At 41.8% G+C, this 18027-nt stretch overlaps 1 protein-coding gene across 2 annotated transcripts in view; it reads right to left on the bottom strand.

Moving 5' to 3' along the window:
* The window catches only part of LOC124619333 (protein phosphatase 1 regulatory subunit 14C), a 542581-nt gene that overhangs the window by 193538 nt on the left and 331016 nt on the right, over positions 1-18027 (bottom strand). Inside the window, exon 4 of one of the 2 annotated variants that reach the window (XM_047145642.1) lies at positions 9464-9562. The exons of the other annotated variant lie outside the window; for it this stretch is intronic. Coding sequence (XP_047001598.1) covers positions 9479-9562 — 84 coding nt within the window. The 3' untranslated portion in view covers positions 9464-9478. Of the gene's footprint in view, positions 1-9463; positions 9563-18027 lie in introns of those variants that run through there. 2 annotated transcript variants of the gene reach the window in all.

Raw genomic sequence — 18027 nt, 5'->3', positions numbered from 1 at the left:
CTCGCGCGTCGTGGGCTACACTTTTTCTTTCACTCCCACCTCCACGCATTTGATAGGAAGATGGTTCTTACCTCCACAGTGATTCTTTCCAAGCAGTAAGTGATATGTACAGCACGTTTGGTTGAAGTCGGTCCAGTGGTTTAGGAGGAGGTGTGGAACATTCATTTTTTTAAAATGTGTGGATTTCAGGTCACTGATGATGCCCGGTCAGTGCGTCTGCCTTTGCCTTCCACGTAAGCTGGCACCATGTAACTGCGGTTATGGTGGCGCCATCTATTGGTCGAAAGACTGACGCGTGTGCACCGTTTGATGTTGCATAGCGCCACTGTGGTTCCACCCCGAAGAGAAGGTGGTCACGCATGTTATCGTCCACTACCGAACATGCAGTCGAGTAATCAGGAACAACGAGGAGTGATTCGATTTTGCCGGAGGAGGTAAGTTGGAGGCCGTGAAATGTATCGGCGGATGACAGGGCTGTTTACGTTGAGTACAGTCTGAGAAGCTCCAGTGTTGTGGAATGGCGCAAGCAATTCCTCGAGGGACGCCAGTCACTGGAAGACGATGCTCGTCCTGGAGAGGCTTAGCTTCTTATCACACCGGAAATGGTTGCGGAAGTGAATGCTCGGACAACCGCAGAAACACCTTGGACGAGATCCATCGCTTACTGGGTATTAGCGCGGGCACCGCCTACACCATAATGCATCATCAACAGTTGAACTTTCGAAACATCTGTGCGCAGTGGATTCCCCACCAACTGATCGCCGAACAGCGCAATACTCGAAAGCGCCGTCTTTGAGCGATATGCAACGTTATCATGCGGAGGAATACGGCTTTCTGTCACATATTGTCATAGGTGACGAAACATGGTGTCACCATTCTGAACCGGAAAGCAAGCGTCAGAGCAAGCATTGGAAACATACTTCACCACCTCCAAAGAAATCAAAGATCGTGCACACCAATTCTGGTAAGATCATGTTGTCCTCCTTTTTTGACTACGAGGGTTCACTGCTTGCCGAGTTCCTGGAACGGGGAACTATTATCAATACCCAGCGTTATCAAGCTACTTTACACAACCTTAGACAAGCCATCAAGTCGAAACGCCGAGGAATGCTGTCGAATGGCTTTATCCTTCTGCATGATAATGCCCGTCCACACATGGGCAATGTGGCGAAGACGACATTGCAGCAGTTTCGGTGGGAACCAATGGAACAATCACCGTACAGTCCCAACCTTTCACCGTGTGACTTTGATGTGTCTGGACCTCTAAAACAAGCTATTCGCGGACATCGATTCGCAACGGACGACGAAGAGTAAGACTGGGTCCAGGCGTGGATCCGACAGCAGCCTACTACTAGCTTCTTCAATTATGGAATCGACCGGCTAATGTCGCCATGGGATAAATGTGGCAACAGTTTTGGCGACTATTTTTGAGTATGTGTACAAGTACATTTTTTAGTTAATAAGATCTTTCGTTACTTTTCACTGGTGTTCGGGTTTCATTTGAATTCCCCTTATAATAAGGCAGACTTAACGTGGAAACCATCAACATAATATTGCACACAACTGAGACTGCAAAAGTTAAACAGTCTTTTTCTTTCCCTGATTGCTTGCGCAACATTCTTATTTTTATTTTTCGTAACAGCTACCAAAGAATTTCTATTCGGATACATATTCCACACAACAAATTGTGCGTCAGATTATTTTCGGGATCGCATATTTGCAACGCTGAAAGGAGGCGATGTGACCTCAACTTGACAACTCTTGTGACACCCACACGAGAACATGCAGAACGGGAAATGACTCAGCTGAGGATATGCAGGACTGTAAAAGGAACGTTACTTGAAAGCGTCTCCTTCCATTCTGTGGTCGACGGAAGCAGCGCAAGGACGCGTGTGAGTCACCCATCAGACCAGTACTGTACGCCCAATTACACGCACCGGGCTCCACACAACCCAGCAATGTCATTTTCTTCTCAACGGGAGTCGCCTATATCTCTGAATCACCCAAGAGTAACTGGTGGACGAAGTTAACGGCTAAATGCCGCTTGCTACCAAAGGAAACAGTGAGTAGTTCACCACGACGAAAACGACTTATTGTGCTCAGGCATCAGTAAACTGATGTCTTTAGTGCAGCATTTATGTAACGTGTGAATGTCACTCAACTGTTTATGACTGTTTGCAGCACAGGTATCACAAAACCACAATTCCGATCCGTGACCAACACTATATAACTATCGAAGTATTTGTGAGTGAATAAATCATACTTCCTCACGGAGTACGCACCGAGAACACTCAGCCAACAAACTGCACAAACCACCCTGACATTCGTCTCTGGTAACAGCCACCTAAATGGCAATTGCAAATTTAAATCCTGACACTACGTTCACAGTAAACAAATAGACAATGGCGAGTTCGAAAAGCAAATGTGTGTAAAATGTCACTCGCCAGGGTTAAGACCTCCGACGCAGCGGAGAGATGATTCAGTTTCGTAACACGGTTACGATTTCGAAGCGTTGCACCACCGAACGTAAATACATTACACTGGCTTGTAGTATGTACCTTCGCCAATTCCAAGCTAGTCACAATGATTTATTTCAAAAAGTCAACTCTAAAACGCGACAACTGCGCTTTTTTTCCTTTCCTTCTCTTTTAAAGAAACATATGACATGTCTATAGCAAAACTATGAAACGAAATTTTGTTCTTTTTCATAAAATATCGCAGTTTACTTTGCGCCTACATGCATCACGTTTTTCGCCAGGTAATTTGCATAGGTCTCGAGCTTCGGATATTTCTTTTTCTGCACATCACCGCCTTGCTGGCGCAGGTAGTTTCCTGTTTGAAATAAATTCACATTGTGGAGGTAAGTCCGGCAATAATTACAAGTATTAGTACATTTTCAGGAATTTATTGTCTCATTTTAAAGAGTTTTATTGTGTTTTTAATTCCCTGGTTCGCCGCACGATTTTTGTTTATGTCGTTTTCGAAGGCAACTTCTTCAGTAAATTGTCGAGGTGAGTATTTTTCGGTCACGCATAACAAACAAACTACAAACGTTACCGCATTTTATCGAAGATTGTAATTTCATTTATTTACTTTCAATCTGTTTGTCCATGTTTTTACTGACGGAAGACTTTTGGGTCTGCTTAAAACGTATTGTTTGCCTGTAAGATTATGTACTCTACTATGACAGCAGCAGCAAAATTGCGTTGAACGGCAGAAGATATTTGCTTTTGTGACTCCATTAATGTGAGAGCTAAATATTGCTTTCCTGACATTTACATCTTTCATCGCATGTCCTGTTTCATGATTTAGGAAAACCTCTTCGTCACTTGACGACAGCATTATAAATTGAATGCGGAACCAAATACATCTATAACTGATGTGTAGGACATTGCACGATTAAAAAAAAAATAATAATAAAATAAAATAATCTGGCTATGAAACAGAAGTACACTGTGCATCAGCAGTATACGGTGTACCCGAAGACGACCTCGCTTTTCGTCAGCAGTTTATGTACATAGGTATCCTCAATTAACAGATTCCTGCTGTGGAAAACTGGAGAAGCTGACATCACCACAGATGCACTGGAGACATTATATATTTAGCGGTGTTTAAATTTTTGTTGATTAATGTTCTGCCTCACTCCCGGAACATGAAGCTGAACCTCTCATGAACCTCACTGCATCTCTAAGATGAAATACGGTCTCCAATAAAATCTACGAAATCTCCACGGTAGAGTTCCCACTCTGCAATGCGTAACAGTTATAATGCCCAACTAGTTGATTTCACAACTATCACAGCTTATAACGATCTAGTATGCCTAAAGCTACATGTACTCACCACATGATAACTTCAGCAGCGTTAATTTACTTTTCGTACAATGAAACGGGGACTACTTCGAAGATTTTTATTTCTGCCAATATGATTCGTTCGTAGCTGTAGCACACTAAATTAACACGGAAGAGCCAAAACCCATCGATTTCGAACAGCTTCGGTGGACTCGCCTTAGGTTACTGGAAAAGGGTATGAAAGAGCTTAGGTTTCTATACGTCAGTGTTGGAGGGAGGAGGAGGAGGAGGAGGAGGAGGAGGAGGAGGAGGAGGAGAGAGAGAGAGAGAGAGAGAGAGAGAGAATCGGTTGCAGATATTCTTGAGGAGGAAATTCCTTGTTAACAGGGGAGTGACTAAGTATTATACACTGAGGTAACAAAACTCATGAAATCGCGATATGCACATATGCGGACAATGGTAGTATCACGTACACTAAGTGTAAGGGCAGTGCATTGGCGGAGCTGTCGTTTCCGCTCAGCTGAGTCATGTGCAAAGGTTTCCGAAGTGATTACGGCCGGTCGACGGGTATTAACAGACACTGAACGCGGAATGGTAGTTGATACTAGACGCATGGGACATTCCATTTAGGAAATCGTTAGGGAATTTAATATGCCGAGGACCACAGAGTCAAGAGTGTGCCTATCAAATTTCAGGCGTTACCTCTCATCACGGACAATGCAGTGGCTGACGGGTTTCACTGAACAATCGAGATCAGTGCCATAATGTCTGTAGCAGTATCAAAAGAAATAAAATTTGTGTGTTTTATCAGAACATTAGAGGACTGAAAAATTAGATGAGCTTCTTGTGTGCCTAGAAAATGGGGTAAATTTTGAAGGTATAGATGTTTTGTGTGTCTGAACACCATGTAACCGCAGGGATGGAGAACAAATAGTTTTTGTGTAGATCAGATCCTTGAAGCATGTGCTTGTGAGCTGCTACTGCAATATACTTCCATAGTAATTGTAACAATCTACAGATCTCCTCAAGGTAACTTTCAGCTACTCATGAAAAATCTTGAGGCATTACTGAGCTACCTGCGAGACAAAAAGAAGCAGTTAGTGGTTTGCAGTGATATTAATGAGGATTTCTTAAAAGATGGTGTTGATGGAGTCTCTAACAGAATTTTGAAGTGTTGTTCTAATTTAATAAATGGAGTCCTTAGCGATATATGTTATTCTTCGCTCGCACAGGGAATTTTTCCAGGCAGATTGAAATACGCAATTGTCAAACCTCTTCATAAGAAAGGGGATAAGAGTGACTTAAATAATTATAGACCAATCTCGTTGCTGACTTCATTTTCTAAAACATTCGAAAAAGTTATGTACTCAAGAGTAGTGTCACATTTAAGTGAAAATAATTTGCTCAGCATGTCACAGTTCGGATTCCGGAAGGGTTACTCGACTGAAAATGCTATCTACATATTTACCCATCAAATACTACAAGCCCTAAATAACAAATTATCGCCAGTTGGTATTTTTGTGATCTATCCAAGGCATTTGGCTGTGTGGAGCATGTCACACTCTTGGAAAAACTCAGGTTTTATGGAACTGAAGGCTATACACACAGCTGGTTTGAATCATAACTAAAGAACAGAAAGCAAAAACGTTTTGCTGGTTAGCACAAATAATGTTGGGAGGGTGGTAAATTCTAGTGACTGGGGAGTTATCACAAAGGGAGTCCCACAGGGTTCAATTTTCGGTCCTCTGCTGTTCCTTATTCATGTGAATGACCTCCCACTTAACATTCAGCAAGCGGAACTAGTACTTCTTGTGGGTGACACGAGTGTTATAATAAATCCCATTCCGGAAAAAGCAGCTGAAGATACTGTTAAGAATGTCTTTCAAAGAATTATTACGTGATTCTCAAAAAATGGACTCTCCCTTAATTTTGAAATAACTCACTATATCCAGTTCTGTACACCGAATAGAGTCATATCGACAATTGATGTAGCACATGAACAGGGCTCAGTTAACAGGGTAGATTTATCCAAATTTTTGGATGTTCACATTGACGACAACTTGAACTGGAAGAAGTGTATTACTAAGCTTCTCAAACAACTAAGTTCAGCTTCTTCCGCTCTTCGTATAATTGCTAATCTTCGTAATAAACAGATCAGCCTCCTAAAGTACTTTGCATATTTCCACTCAATAATGTCTTATGGAATAGTTTTCTGGGGTAACTCACCACTTAGACATAAAGTATTGAATGCAAAAAAGAGAGCAATGTGAATAATTGGGGTGTTCACCCAAGGACATCAGGTAGGCACCTTTTCAAGGAGTTAGGTATTTTAACTGCACCATCAGAGTACATATATTCGCTAATGAAATTAGTTACAAATAATCCCTCTCAATTCGCGAAGAAGAGTGATGTTCATACGTACAACATTAGAGGGAAAAATGACCTTTTCTATCCGTTATTGATGCTGTCAGTTGCTCAAAAAAGGAGTACATTATTCAGCAACAAAAATCTTTTATCATTTGCCTAACAACATAAAAGTCTTGCAGGTAGCAGATCAAGTTTTAAATCTAACTTAAAATCATATCTTTTGGACAACTCCTTCTAGTACATGGACGAGTTTCTGTTTCAGAAATGGTAAAAAAATGTACCTCTAAATGTAGTTGCATGCGTAGAACTAAAAATTTCAGTAATATTAGTATTAGCACCATTCATGTGTGTGTATATATACCTTGTAATCTGACTTGTTCCACGTCATATCGATAAAATAATTGGGAAAATGATCTACGGAACATTACATAACTAAAACTAAGCTACACATAGTGCCTTTGCTAACATCATCATCTGCTGCATCTCTCCTGGCTTCGTGACCATATCGGTTGAACCCTAGACGACCGGAAAATCGTGGCCTGGTCAGATGAGTCTCTATTTCAGTTGGTAAGAGCTGATGGTAGGGTTCAAGTGTGGAGCAGGCCCCACGAAGCGATGGACCCAACTTGTCAACAAGGCACTGTACAAGTTGGTGGTGGCTCCGTAATGGTGTGGGCTGTGTTTACATGGAATGGACTGGGTCCTCTGGTTCAACTGAACCGATCACTGACTGGAAATGGTTATGTTCGGCTACTTGGGAGACCATATGCAGCCATTCATGGACTTCATGTTCCCAAATAACGATGGAATTTTTATGGATGACAGTGCGCCATGTCATCGGGCCCAATTGTGAGCGATTGGTCTGAAGGACATCTGGACGAGCCAATGATCTGGCCACACACATCGCCCGACATAACTTCCATCGAGCATTTATGGGACGTAATCCAGAGGTCAGTTCGAGCACCAAAACATGCCCCGGCAACACTTTCTAAATTATGGACGACTACAGAGGCAGCTTGACTAAGGATTTCTGCAGCTCACTTCCAACGACTTCAAGAGTCCATGCCACGTCGAGTTGCTGCACTAAGGCGGGCAAAAGGAGGTCCGACAAGATATTAGGAACTATTCCATACTTTCGTCATCTCTGTGTAAACTGGGTTCAGATTCTTCCACTATTATTTAGTTTTAAATAGACAATGAAAGCTGCCGCAGAAATTGTATATTGGTATCTTTAATACAATAAATTTAATTGCGAACTGGTGGAGTAAAGTGTTGAACGTACGTGTCTACGATTTTTGACGGCATAATCTGCGTAGATAGTAGTTAATTTCTGTTTTCTTTTTCCCTTTGAAAATTATTAATCTTTTTTAGAGAATGGAAAATGTAAAATCGAGTGTAGTATTACGTAATTATCGCTGACATCTTTAACCATAGGACTTGTTCGCAGATCGTGTGAGGCATCATCACGAAAGAACAGGACAACTCACAATTTTAGCAGAGTTCAATTATCGACCAATAACATAGATCCACTGTCAAAGTAAATTGAAACACAAAATAACACACATTCTCCACCGAGGCCCAAACATGTTTTGTCGAAGATTGTTTTTTATTGTCACAATTCAGAACGGAAGTTATTTAGTATTTGGGGTATTTTATGAAATATAGTTAAAATTTGCCTTGTTTTCTAGACCTGAAAACAGTTCATTACAAAAGATATTATGTGATTTTACTTTCGCTTTTTTACGTCTGATTTTCGATTACATCAGGAACTGGCGCCTTATCGCTTATTCGTGAGCTATTCCCTCATTTGACACTGCTGTGTTTTGTCTACTTTTACATCGGTTTGCAGCACTACGCCTCTCTTGACGTAAAATACGACGCAATAATGAACCATTCTTTTTTCTTTGTATACCTTTGGCTAAACGTGTCTTTGTTTTAATAGTTTTGTGAACTCCACCGCTAGTTTTGGTTTTCGTTGATCTATATTAGGTCTTATTTCATGTCAAGATATGTGTAGTGCTGCAAATAAATGTGAGATCAGGCAAGAAATAGTGGTGCCAAACGAGGGAATACCTCAAAAGTATGGAACCAGAAGACACTTCAGGGTGTGAGCGAAAATCGGATATATGATACATAAGTGATGTCACACTTCATTATCTTTTGAAACGACGTGTTTTTAGATCTAGAAAGCAAGCCAAATTTGAAATACTTCTCAGTAAAAACCACTATGATGTTTCATACCAACAAAAATAAGTAAGTTTCACGACAAAAATATGCGCTTTCCTGTAGTCGTACAGAGGGATTTAAATATCTTCAGTAAACTGTAAAGCCATTACGGACGCTGTGAATACGAAGCTGAAGAATTTGAAATTGATTTATTTTAAAGTAACAGTACACAGATTTCGGGTCAGCTTTCATTCTTTTGCCAAAGCGTAAAAAATACTGTCGAAAGTGAAATCCGGGTCCACACGCCCCGAAGTTGACTACGATATCTCGTCAGATGCCTTCCTCAATACGTACATCTGCGAACGATAGCCTCTGTGGCCGAAAGGCTGCTGGAACGATAGCTCAATGTCGGTCGGATGACTGAGACACTCTTAGTAAAAAGAAAGAAAAAAAAGGAGAAAGAGAAAGGGAGAGAGTATAGTTATCATCGAAGCAATTTTGGAGATGTAATGGGAAACGCGCGCACAACTACAGGAGAGAAACGGCGAAGAAATAGAAAGAAAGGAAAAGAAAATTAGCATCGTTGCTTTCGCTTCAAAAAGACTCATGTTCCATTCCCGGCACCTCCTCAGGTTTTTTCTGCGATAGGCATTTCTCGAACGGTATCCGCTCAGCCTTGTGAGGGCAAATGAGTAGCTGCTAGAATAAAGAAGCAGCGGCATCTCCAGCACGAATCTACTGGCGGCAACGGCAGGGAGGATTGCTGACAAGCAGATAACACGCCCCAGTCATAGACAGCTTCTCATAATTTTTTGTACCAGCAGTCGGCCAGTCGGAACAAGCCCAGGCCTATTCCTTGAATGCCGTATATCTATAATTTTACAGTTCGAAATGGTTAATCCTCCATTAGGTTAATCGCCTGAGATGTACAAAGCAAATTTCCTTAGTGACGAGTGTTCTAACTATTACATCTACACAGAAACAGATAATTCGTCATCACTTCTGCCCTTTTTTTCCGATGCTGATAACGTAATGATCTAAACCGTTTCACAAGAGTTACTATGGAATGACTCCCCATCAGTATGTCGAAGCTGGTGTAAATCGATGGTCGCAGGGTCTGGCCTACCTTAGCAAGACATGTGCAGAATTTCTGAAAATTACGTAGGCAGCAAGCAAGCGCACCAAGAGCTACTACTTACGATGCTGGCGGCGCATTCCTGAGCTTCGACTGCTGTACTCACCTGCAAAACGAGCAAAACAGAACATTAGAGACGTTATACATGTCAGTAAGAGATAAAAGACAGAACATCACTGTTCTTCAGCGCAAGCAGAAACACGTACGCACGATAAACTATATGTTAATATGTCCCATCAGACTGAAGCGTAGCTAAGTGGAGCTTTCCACTTGCCCTCATGTCACTCCTAACGTAAATAAACGCTTTCTTTCCTTTTTGCAATTTATTTACGGACAACAATTACCTCGTAAACATAAAAATTGTTTCACAGTATGAGTTAGCCAAAATATTATTAAATCATTAATTTAATGCTGACTACTACGGTGCAGTTAGTTCTGTCGATGAACATTCATTTTACAGAATAGCTCGAATTTAGAATTCCATAGTAGTACGTACCTAAAATAAATTGGTGAAAGACTGATCAACACTGACTAATAGTGCAAAGTTTACTGGTTATAGAAACGTGTGTAATTTTTACAGAATAATCCACAGTTTTGAAGTTATTTTAATTTAAGGACGTAAAAGATATAAACGACGTAACAACGTATTTTGTTTAAGTTATGCTCCAAAAACTAAGGCTGTGTAATTAATAAATAAAGTGGAATCCGAATTACTGAGAAATACAAGGAAATGTTTTAATAATATAATACACTAAAATTACGTTAGTATACAATGTATGAAATAAGCCTATCTATTAATTTTTAATCACTAGTATAATGAGGCTTCAACTTCAGCTATTTGTTAGAGTTGCAAGGAGTGATTACGCCGTAGTAGCGAGTAATGATAGGCATGTAATTGGTGCACCGTTGTGAACTGTGAATACCAATTACAACTCAGTCAACAGCAGTTTGTTACGGCTAGATAAAACCCTTCGCGAAGTTTCATACAGAATTTCGTGGAAGAAGAACGTGACAGACAAATAACAACTTTGTAAGAGCAATAACTGTTTCAGTGTTTTTTAGGGTTCGAAAAAACATTCAGACAAGTGCTCTTTATTGAATAAATAACAAATGTTATTGAAAATTGATTTTATTGTTTGCGAAAATCTTTAACATGAATACTGAAGATGCATCCTTCGTTAATGATGTGATTGCTGTAGGAAATTGTGTTCCACTGAAGTACTGCAAACTGTGAAATGGATTTGAAATCACAATGTTTCTTCTACCAACAACTTTTGTTTGCGTTCACTGAAACTTGTATGTTCTTGCTTTTGCGGGGGAAACTACAACAAATTTTCTTCGCAGTCAAGTAATACTGCAGTACATTCACTTAATAGTTCTTATACAGTACTTTTAAAATATCTCAATATGAATACTCTGATTTTACGCTAAGGTCAGGTTTGATTCGATTACATCAACATTGTACACCGCTGGATTGGGTCACAGTGTCAGATTGATGCGGGAAGAAACGAGAAAAACAAATATACACTTTCTTGTTGGGAGAATGAACTGAACATTAAAATTTAATGGCAAAAAGTTCAGACAAAAGAACCTACGCGCACGTCCTAACACTGAATGATATCAATCATTATCCTAAATTTTGGAACCATTACTAAATCAGGCCGAAGGAAGATGTCGGAGGAAGAAATAACGTGCTTCTATGGTTCCAACCAGCTAGTGTAGTTCGTATCTGAGTTTCCCAATATTTCTATGGAATTTAAACAGTATCGTGAAAGTTGTTGCGTAAACTTGGAACACCAGTATTCTGGATAGACAGTCGAAATCTTCTATTGTTATTACACTACATTTCGTATAAAAACTGCAGAGTTTGCGTCTTCTAGTCTATAATGACCTATAGTAAAAAATATAGTAAATCTGTCTTCAATCGGAACGTTGGCCGTAACATCACAGTGCCTTCCTAGGCATGGACCTATACACGCAATTCAAAATACTTACTCAGTCTACCAAAAACTTACCAAAGTTGAAAAATGACAAACAGACGTGATTCGACACAGACTGACAGAACTAACCCAGCTATCACGTTGTTTTACTGGCCTTCACATTATCACAACCTGTATGAGATCATGTTCAGTCACAAATGAGCCAATTAAAATTTCAGATTCGTTGCACTAAAGTTTAACTTTTGTCTCCGACGTTACGCCACGTTGAAGGAGATGCCTTTCACATTGTTTCAGTAACATTTCACTTGCTTAACCCCAAGTGTTAGTGTATCTCAACAGGTCAACCCAGCTAACTGGCCACATAATTAGAGGGGGGAGAGAAAACGAATTACGTTCAATTTCAGTGCGATCTTATGCAAGGCAGTCACCAACATGGAAATGACGCTAATACCTTGTCCACCTACAGCCTTGGTAAAGGCCACAATTCGACGAGATCCGGTAGATCTACCAAATTGCGGGAATGCCGACTGCTACGTTTTACACACTGTTCCAAGTAATGGTTCAAATGGCTCTGAGCACTATGGGACTTAACTTCTGAGGTCATCAGTCCCCTAGAACTTAGAACTACTTCAACCTAACTAACCTAAGGACATCACACACACTCATGCCCGAGGCAGGATTCGAACCTGCGACCGCAGCGGTCGCGCGGTTCCAGACTGTAGCGCCTAGAATCGCTCGGCCACCCCGGCTGGCTGTTCCAAGTAGCCCCAGACGTTTACTATGAGGTTTCGATCGGATGATTTAGCGAGACGGGCGAGGTATGACATTATATGTGAGTGCTGGTCAAAGCAAGAACGTATGCGCACAGTTCTGCGAACATTTTTGCTGTCATCTTGAAAGACGGGAGTATCCACAGCCCACATACCACGAAGATATAGAAGAAAGGTCAACACGTGGTCACCAGTCTGTCATATACGAGTTATTCAGTTGCCCTTCTCACTGCCGTTTTATGCAACCTGCAATGCTGTGAGTGGTCTTTATAAACCCGCGCGAGATTTCCATATTAACTCGATCGCTACGTTGGTCCTACAGAACGTTAAGAAGACCTTTCTGTAGGAAATTTAATGCAGTTAAATTTTGTGCTTGGATAAATTTTCACTGGAGGCAACGGTTTTCAAGTTACTCAAGATTTCGTACAAAAGTGACCTCCAAAACGCACCTCTACCCCACAACCAGCCCTCACCAGTCAGGATTTCTAGCATGTTGTTCGTGGCACTCCGTCCTACCAATGTACAAAAATATCCAACTGCACGAACTATTCCCAACATTCGACTTTTTTTATATCCACTGATTGGGCTATTACGCCACCAGAACCAACAGTCATTTAGTTATTATTAATTTAAACATGGCTGTGAGGTTAAGAAAAGAAAAATGACTTTTGCAAAAACTATGTAAAAACTAATTATGCGTACAATTCTATCCAAACTTAAACTCTTACAAGCACATTAGTTTCGTAGTCACGCAGCCTGACAAACGCAAAGATGCAATTGTTTATTTTATGCTGTTTAAATTCACGAAATGCTTATGTAAAATTTACACAAACGCAAATTTTACAGTATGTAAATGCTCAAATAAGTTTGTGGCATCATAAGACCAGTCAATGAAGATCAAAATAGGTCAAATGTGGAAAATAATTAATACAGTTGCTAATGTTTGTACAGTGGTAGGAGGGAGTGCCATTAAGAATGTATCAGAAACCCTGACCAGTTGGCTCTTAATGTGGGTGCATTCGAAGGGCATTCAAAAATTAAAGTTGCTACCAAAAATGTATCCCAGTACAAAATTTAAGGCCATTAAATTTCCTGCTAAAAGGTCCTGTTCTTTTTTTCTGTAGGAATAACAGCTTGTGCACAGGGACAACAGACTATGGAAATCGCATGTGTGGTTTGTGAAGGCTAGCTGTAGCACTATGGTCTGCATGGAGCAACAGCAATAGGGGCAGCTGAATCACCCTGTATACAAAGTAGTGTGCGTATGTGTATGTCCACAATCTCCACCCAAACACCTTGATCAATTTTAACCATACTGGGCACATACACAGCCAGCCTCATGCGTACCAGCACTGTGGGATCTACAACCCCAGCACTGTGGGATCTACAACCCCCTAGCTACAATAAGAGTGGAGATACAGGCAAAAAGGGTATTTTCTGGCCCCTGGTGCATATGCTGCCCTGCACAACAGGTATGTTCAGTGGGAAGATTGTCAGCCTTCCAAATCAATCTGCTTCGTGGGCCAGTCAGCATGTCAGGGGCAAGAAGAGGTTTTCTGGCCCCTGACATTTAGGCTGCCCCTGATGTGTAAACTGCCCTGTATGACAGGTTCGTTGTAGGTGTAGCATCAGCACGCTTTACTGAACGTTTTTCAGGGGCTACAAGTGCCACTGAGAATGGCTGGGGACAGACTGAGATGGATGGAGGAGGTCATGGTCAGAGAGTGGCGTGGAAGAAATGGACAATGAGAGAGGGAACGAGAGATGAAAGAGAGAGAGAGAGAGAGAGAGAGAGAGAGAGAGAGAGAGAGAGAGAATGGAGATTGAGGTAGGAGGGTGATGTGGACAAGACAGAGGGAGGAAGGGAGGAAGAGATGGACACAGAGAAGGGAAGGAGGATGTGTGCTTAACATATCTGTTGAAAACATACAAGGGAGAAGCTGTGGGGAATACGCTATTGTTGAAATAAACATCCTCGTTTATGTTCACAGTAATCTGAACGAGTGGGCCCAAGTCATGGTATGAAAAACACTTCCAAAACATCACATAATCACTTAAGGCTTGCGCTGCACCCTCTATACACTGCCAATTAAATTTCTTATTGGGTTGTGAATGGAACTGATGCCTTCCAGTGTTTGAACACATCATAACCAACCATTAGCGTGTCCTCTGTCAGGTACTGTCTAGTTTCTCTGCTGTTTGGTTCACTGAAGCCAAGCTTTATTCATGGTGTGCTAATGGGCAAGTCGTCACATACCTCCTTTCTGCAATTTTTCCAAGTCTCCAGGTCGCCCATATTACAGTGCTTATCCCTCACAACCGCCTCACACATACATACTACGCCACTGCGTTGAATTTCGTCAGCAGTGGAGGACCACATGATCACCTAATACCAGTTCTACACTATTACAGGGGTTCATAACGACTAGTGTGCTTTTTTAAAGGGGGGCGAAACTATTTTGTCTGGTCAGATTAACCACATTGAGGTCATAATTATGTATTTCCAAGAAACTCTACCAACTGAGCTATCTAAGCACCACTCAACCTGGCCACACAGCAGTACATCTCCTACATTCCAAACTTCATAGAAGTTTCCAGAATGAGATTTTCACCTGCAGCGGAGTGTGCGCTGATATGAAACTTCCTGGCAGATTAAAACTGTGTGCCCGACCGAGACTCGAACTCGGGACCTTTGCCTTTCGCGGGCAAGTGCTCTACCATCTCAGCTACCGAAGCACGACTCACGCCCGGTACTCACAGCTTTACTTCTGCCAGTATCTCGTCTCCTACCTTCCAAACTTTACAGAAGCTCTCCTGCGAAACTTGCAGAACTAGCACTCCGGAAAGAAAGGATACTGCGGAGACATGGCTTAGCCACAGCCTGGGCGATGTTTCCAGAATGAGATTTTCATATCAGCGCACACTCCGCTGCAGAGTGAAAATCTCATTCTGGAAACTTCCCCCATGCTGTGGCTAAACCATGTCTCCGCAGTATCCTTTCTTTCAGGAGTGCTAGTTCTGCAAGGTTCGCAGGAGAGCTTCTGTAAAGTTTGGAAGGTAGGAGACGAGATACTGGCAGAAGTCAAGCTGTGAGTACCGGCCGTGATTCGTGCTTCGGTAGCTCAGATGGTAGAGCACTTGCCCGCGAAAGGCAAAGATCCCGAGTTCGAGTCTCGGTCGGGCACACAGTTTTAATCTGCCAGGAAGTTTCATGGAAGTTCTCCTGCATATTGTGGGATTAGCGCTCATGGAAGAAAGGACACGGCAGAGACATTGCTTAGCCATAGCCTGAGGGATTGTTTCCAGAATGGAAAAACTGGAGTGGAGTGTGGGCTGATTTGAAACTTGCTGGTAAGAGTAAAGCTGTGATGGTGAGTCGTGCTTGGACAGCATAGTCGACAGAGCACTTAACGTGAAAGGCAAATGTCCGAGGTTCGAGTCTTGGTCTGGCACACAGTTTTAATCTACCAAGGTACTTCAAATCAGCACACACTACACTGCAGAGTGAACAGTCATTAAGTCTTTCCTTATTTCTTGCAATCCGATAAAGAGCTTCGACTGGCCATATATCTATCATCCCCCCACCTTTATTTTATTTTTATTACAGTCACAATTACGCCTTCCACTATAGCCTATTCCCTAATCCATATATTTGTATTTCTATCATTCCCATCAGTTCTTAACATGCCTGTCATCGTTGCTTCCTACCTATCCTCCGTTTTAGACCGTGAGGTTTTTTGTACCAGTAAATCAAAATATAGAAATTTTGTCTGTTGAGCATTTTCGATCTGTATTTATTTGTGTCACAAGAGGCTTAAGAGCCCCGGTAGAACTTCTCGATATACCATGATGGGCTTACTGGGCGCTAATGGCCTCGCCTTTAAACAAAAGAAAAGTGATGTGCTTACACATGACAGCGGTGGCAGGCAGACGTTGGGGTTGTCGGTAGCGTCATAATATGTATGAAAAGACGAGGGCACTCGGAACAAGCAGCGCTCTGGCACTACATGTGAATACTCGTATGTGTTACGAGAGGCCCGACGGAGTCGCAGCTCCGCCTTTCAGCTGAGAGAGTCAACGCAATTTATCGTGGTTACGTGAGCCCCCTGTGTTTTCATCGCGTCCCCTTGCTCTAAGAAACGAGATCGAAGGCGGAACGAAGTCCACGAGAAAACGAGCGGGGCGCCAGTAAAGCACATCCGATACGTCTGCATCTCACTCTTGAACTGAAAGCACCGACACCTAAAGCTAGCATTGTCAGCTTTCTGAAAGGAAACTGTGTTGAGCGGCAAATGCAAAATGTAGACGATAGACCTTATTCTGATTCACCAGACAGCGGACGCCACGAATGTAGCTGGCGTTGCCCAGACAGAAAAGATACACTGAAAGAATTTTGTTGTCATACCCAAAGTAGATTGTGAGATTACAATATGAATATCAACAAAAATAAAAACAGGGGGTAATGGAATATAGTCCAATAAAATTAGGCTGTATTGAGAGAATTACAAGAGGAAAAGAGACACAGATTAGTAATGAATTTTGCTAGTTGAGCAGTAATATAACTGATGACGGCCGAACAAGAGAGGGTATATAATGCAGACCTGGGAGAGCGAGGAAAGGATTTCAGAGAGAGAGAGAGAGAGAGAGAGAGAGAGAGAGAGAGAGAGAGAGAGAGAGAGATATATATATATATATATATACTGATACGTAGTATCATCGAATTTAAACTTTACTGTTAAGGAGTCTTTTCTATCTGTTCGTGGCATGGACTTGTACGGAAGTGTAACGTGAAGAATGAGCGTTTCAGACAAGGAGAAAAGAGAAGTATTTGAAATGTGATGCTACAGATTAATGCTGATGTTACGTGGACGGATAGCAAAACTAGTTGAGATGGTACCGAATCTAACGCGGTAGAAAATAAATTTGTGACATAACTGGACTAGAAGAAAGGATCGGTTCTTTGGACACTTCCTGATGCATCAAGTTATCGTCAATTTTGAAATTGAGGAAGTGAATGTGTGTGTGTGTGTGTGTGTGTGTGTGTGTGTGTGAGTGTGTGAGTGTGTGTGTGTGTGTGTGCGCGTGTGTAAGTGGGGGGGGGGGGGGGGGGAGGGAGGTGGGGGGCGTGGCGGAAGGGTCTAAACAATGTACACGGATACGTTGGCATGAATAAAGTAAGCAGGTTTAAATAGATGTATGTTCTGCGATTGCGTAGAAATTAAGAGGCTGAAGGACAGAATAGCCTGGAGAGCTGCATAAAACTAGTCTTCGGACTCAAGCCCACCAAAACAACAACATCAATAGCAGCAACCAAAATTTCCAGATATTATGTGGCGAGTGCATCCTTTAACTGTGTGTACACGCAGCGTTTTTAATACACATCATGTTTTCTCTGCGGCGGATACGATATGTTAGCTTGAGAATGAGAGTGCCTTAGCTCTACAAATATTTGACAAAAGCACAGTTGAACGTGGAAGATGCTCTTGTAATAAGGTGGTGTCCACTACGAAGACAGTTCAATAAATACCGGTGTTAGAAATATAGACGCCATATTTTTAATAACAATTACATATTTCTCAACATAGCCCATTTTAGGGACATACGTGTTCCCCGACGTCCCACCCACTTCTTAGCTTAAAAAATGAATCTGTCTAAAATAAACATACGTCGACGAAGACCACCTCAACTGATAATTATTTACCTGTGAGCCAATTCCTCATGTCTGAAAGTAAAATATAATCGCAGGGCTGCAGGCCGGGTGAATACAGGAGAAGCGGTAGCAATTCGTAACTTCATCCATGCAAACCTGCGATGAACGTCTTCGGTCTAGAATCTCACTGACCGGAGTAGAACTGAAAAAT

This window comes from Schistocerca americana, chromosome 6, assembly GCF_021461395.2.
Source record: "Schistocerca americana isolate TAMUIC-IGC-003095 chromosome 6, iqSchAmer2.1, whole genome shotgun sequence".
Lineage (NCBI taxonomy): Eukaryota > Metazoa > Arthropoda > Insecta > Orthoptera > Acrididae > Schistocerca > Schistocerca americana.
This window is presented reverse-complemented; position numbering and strand designations above follow the sequence as displayed.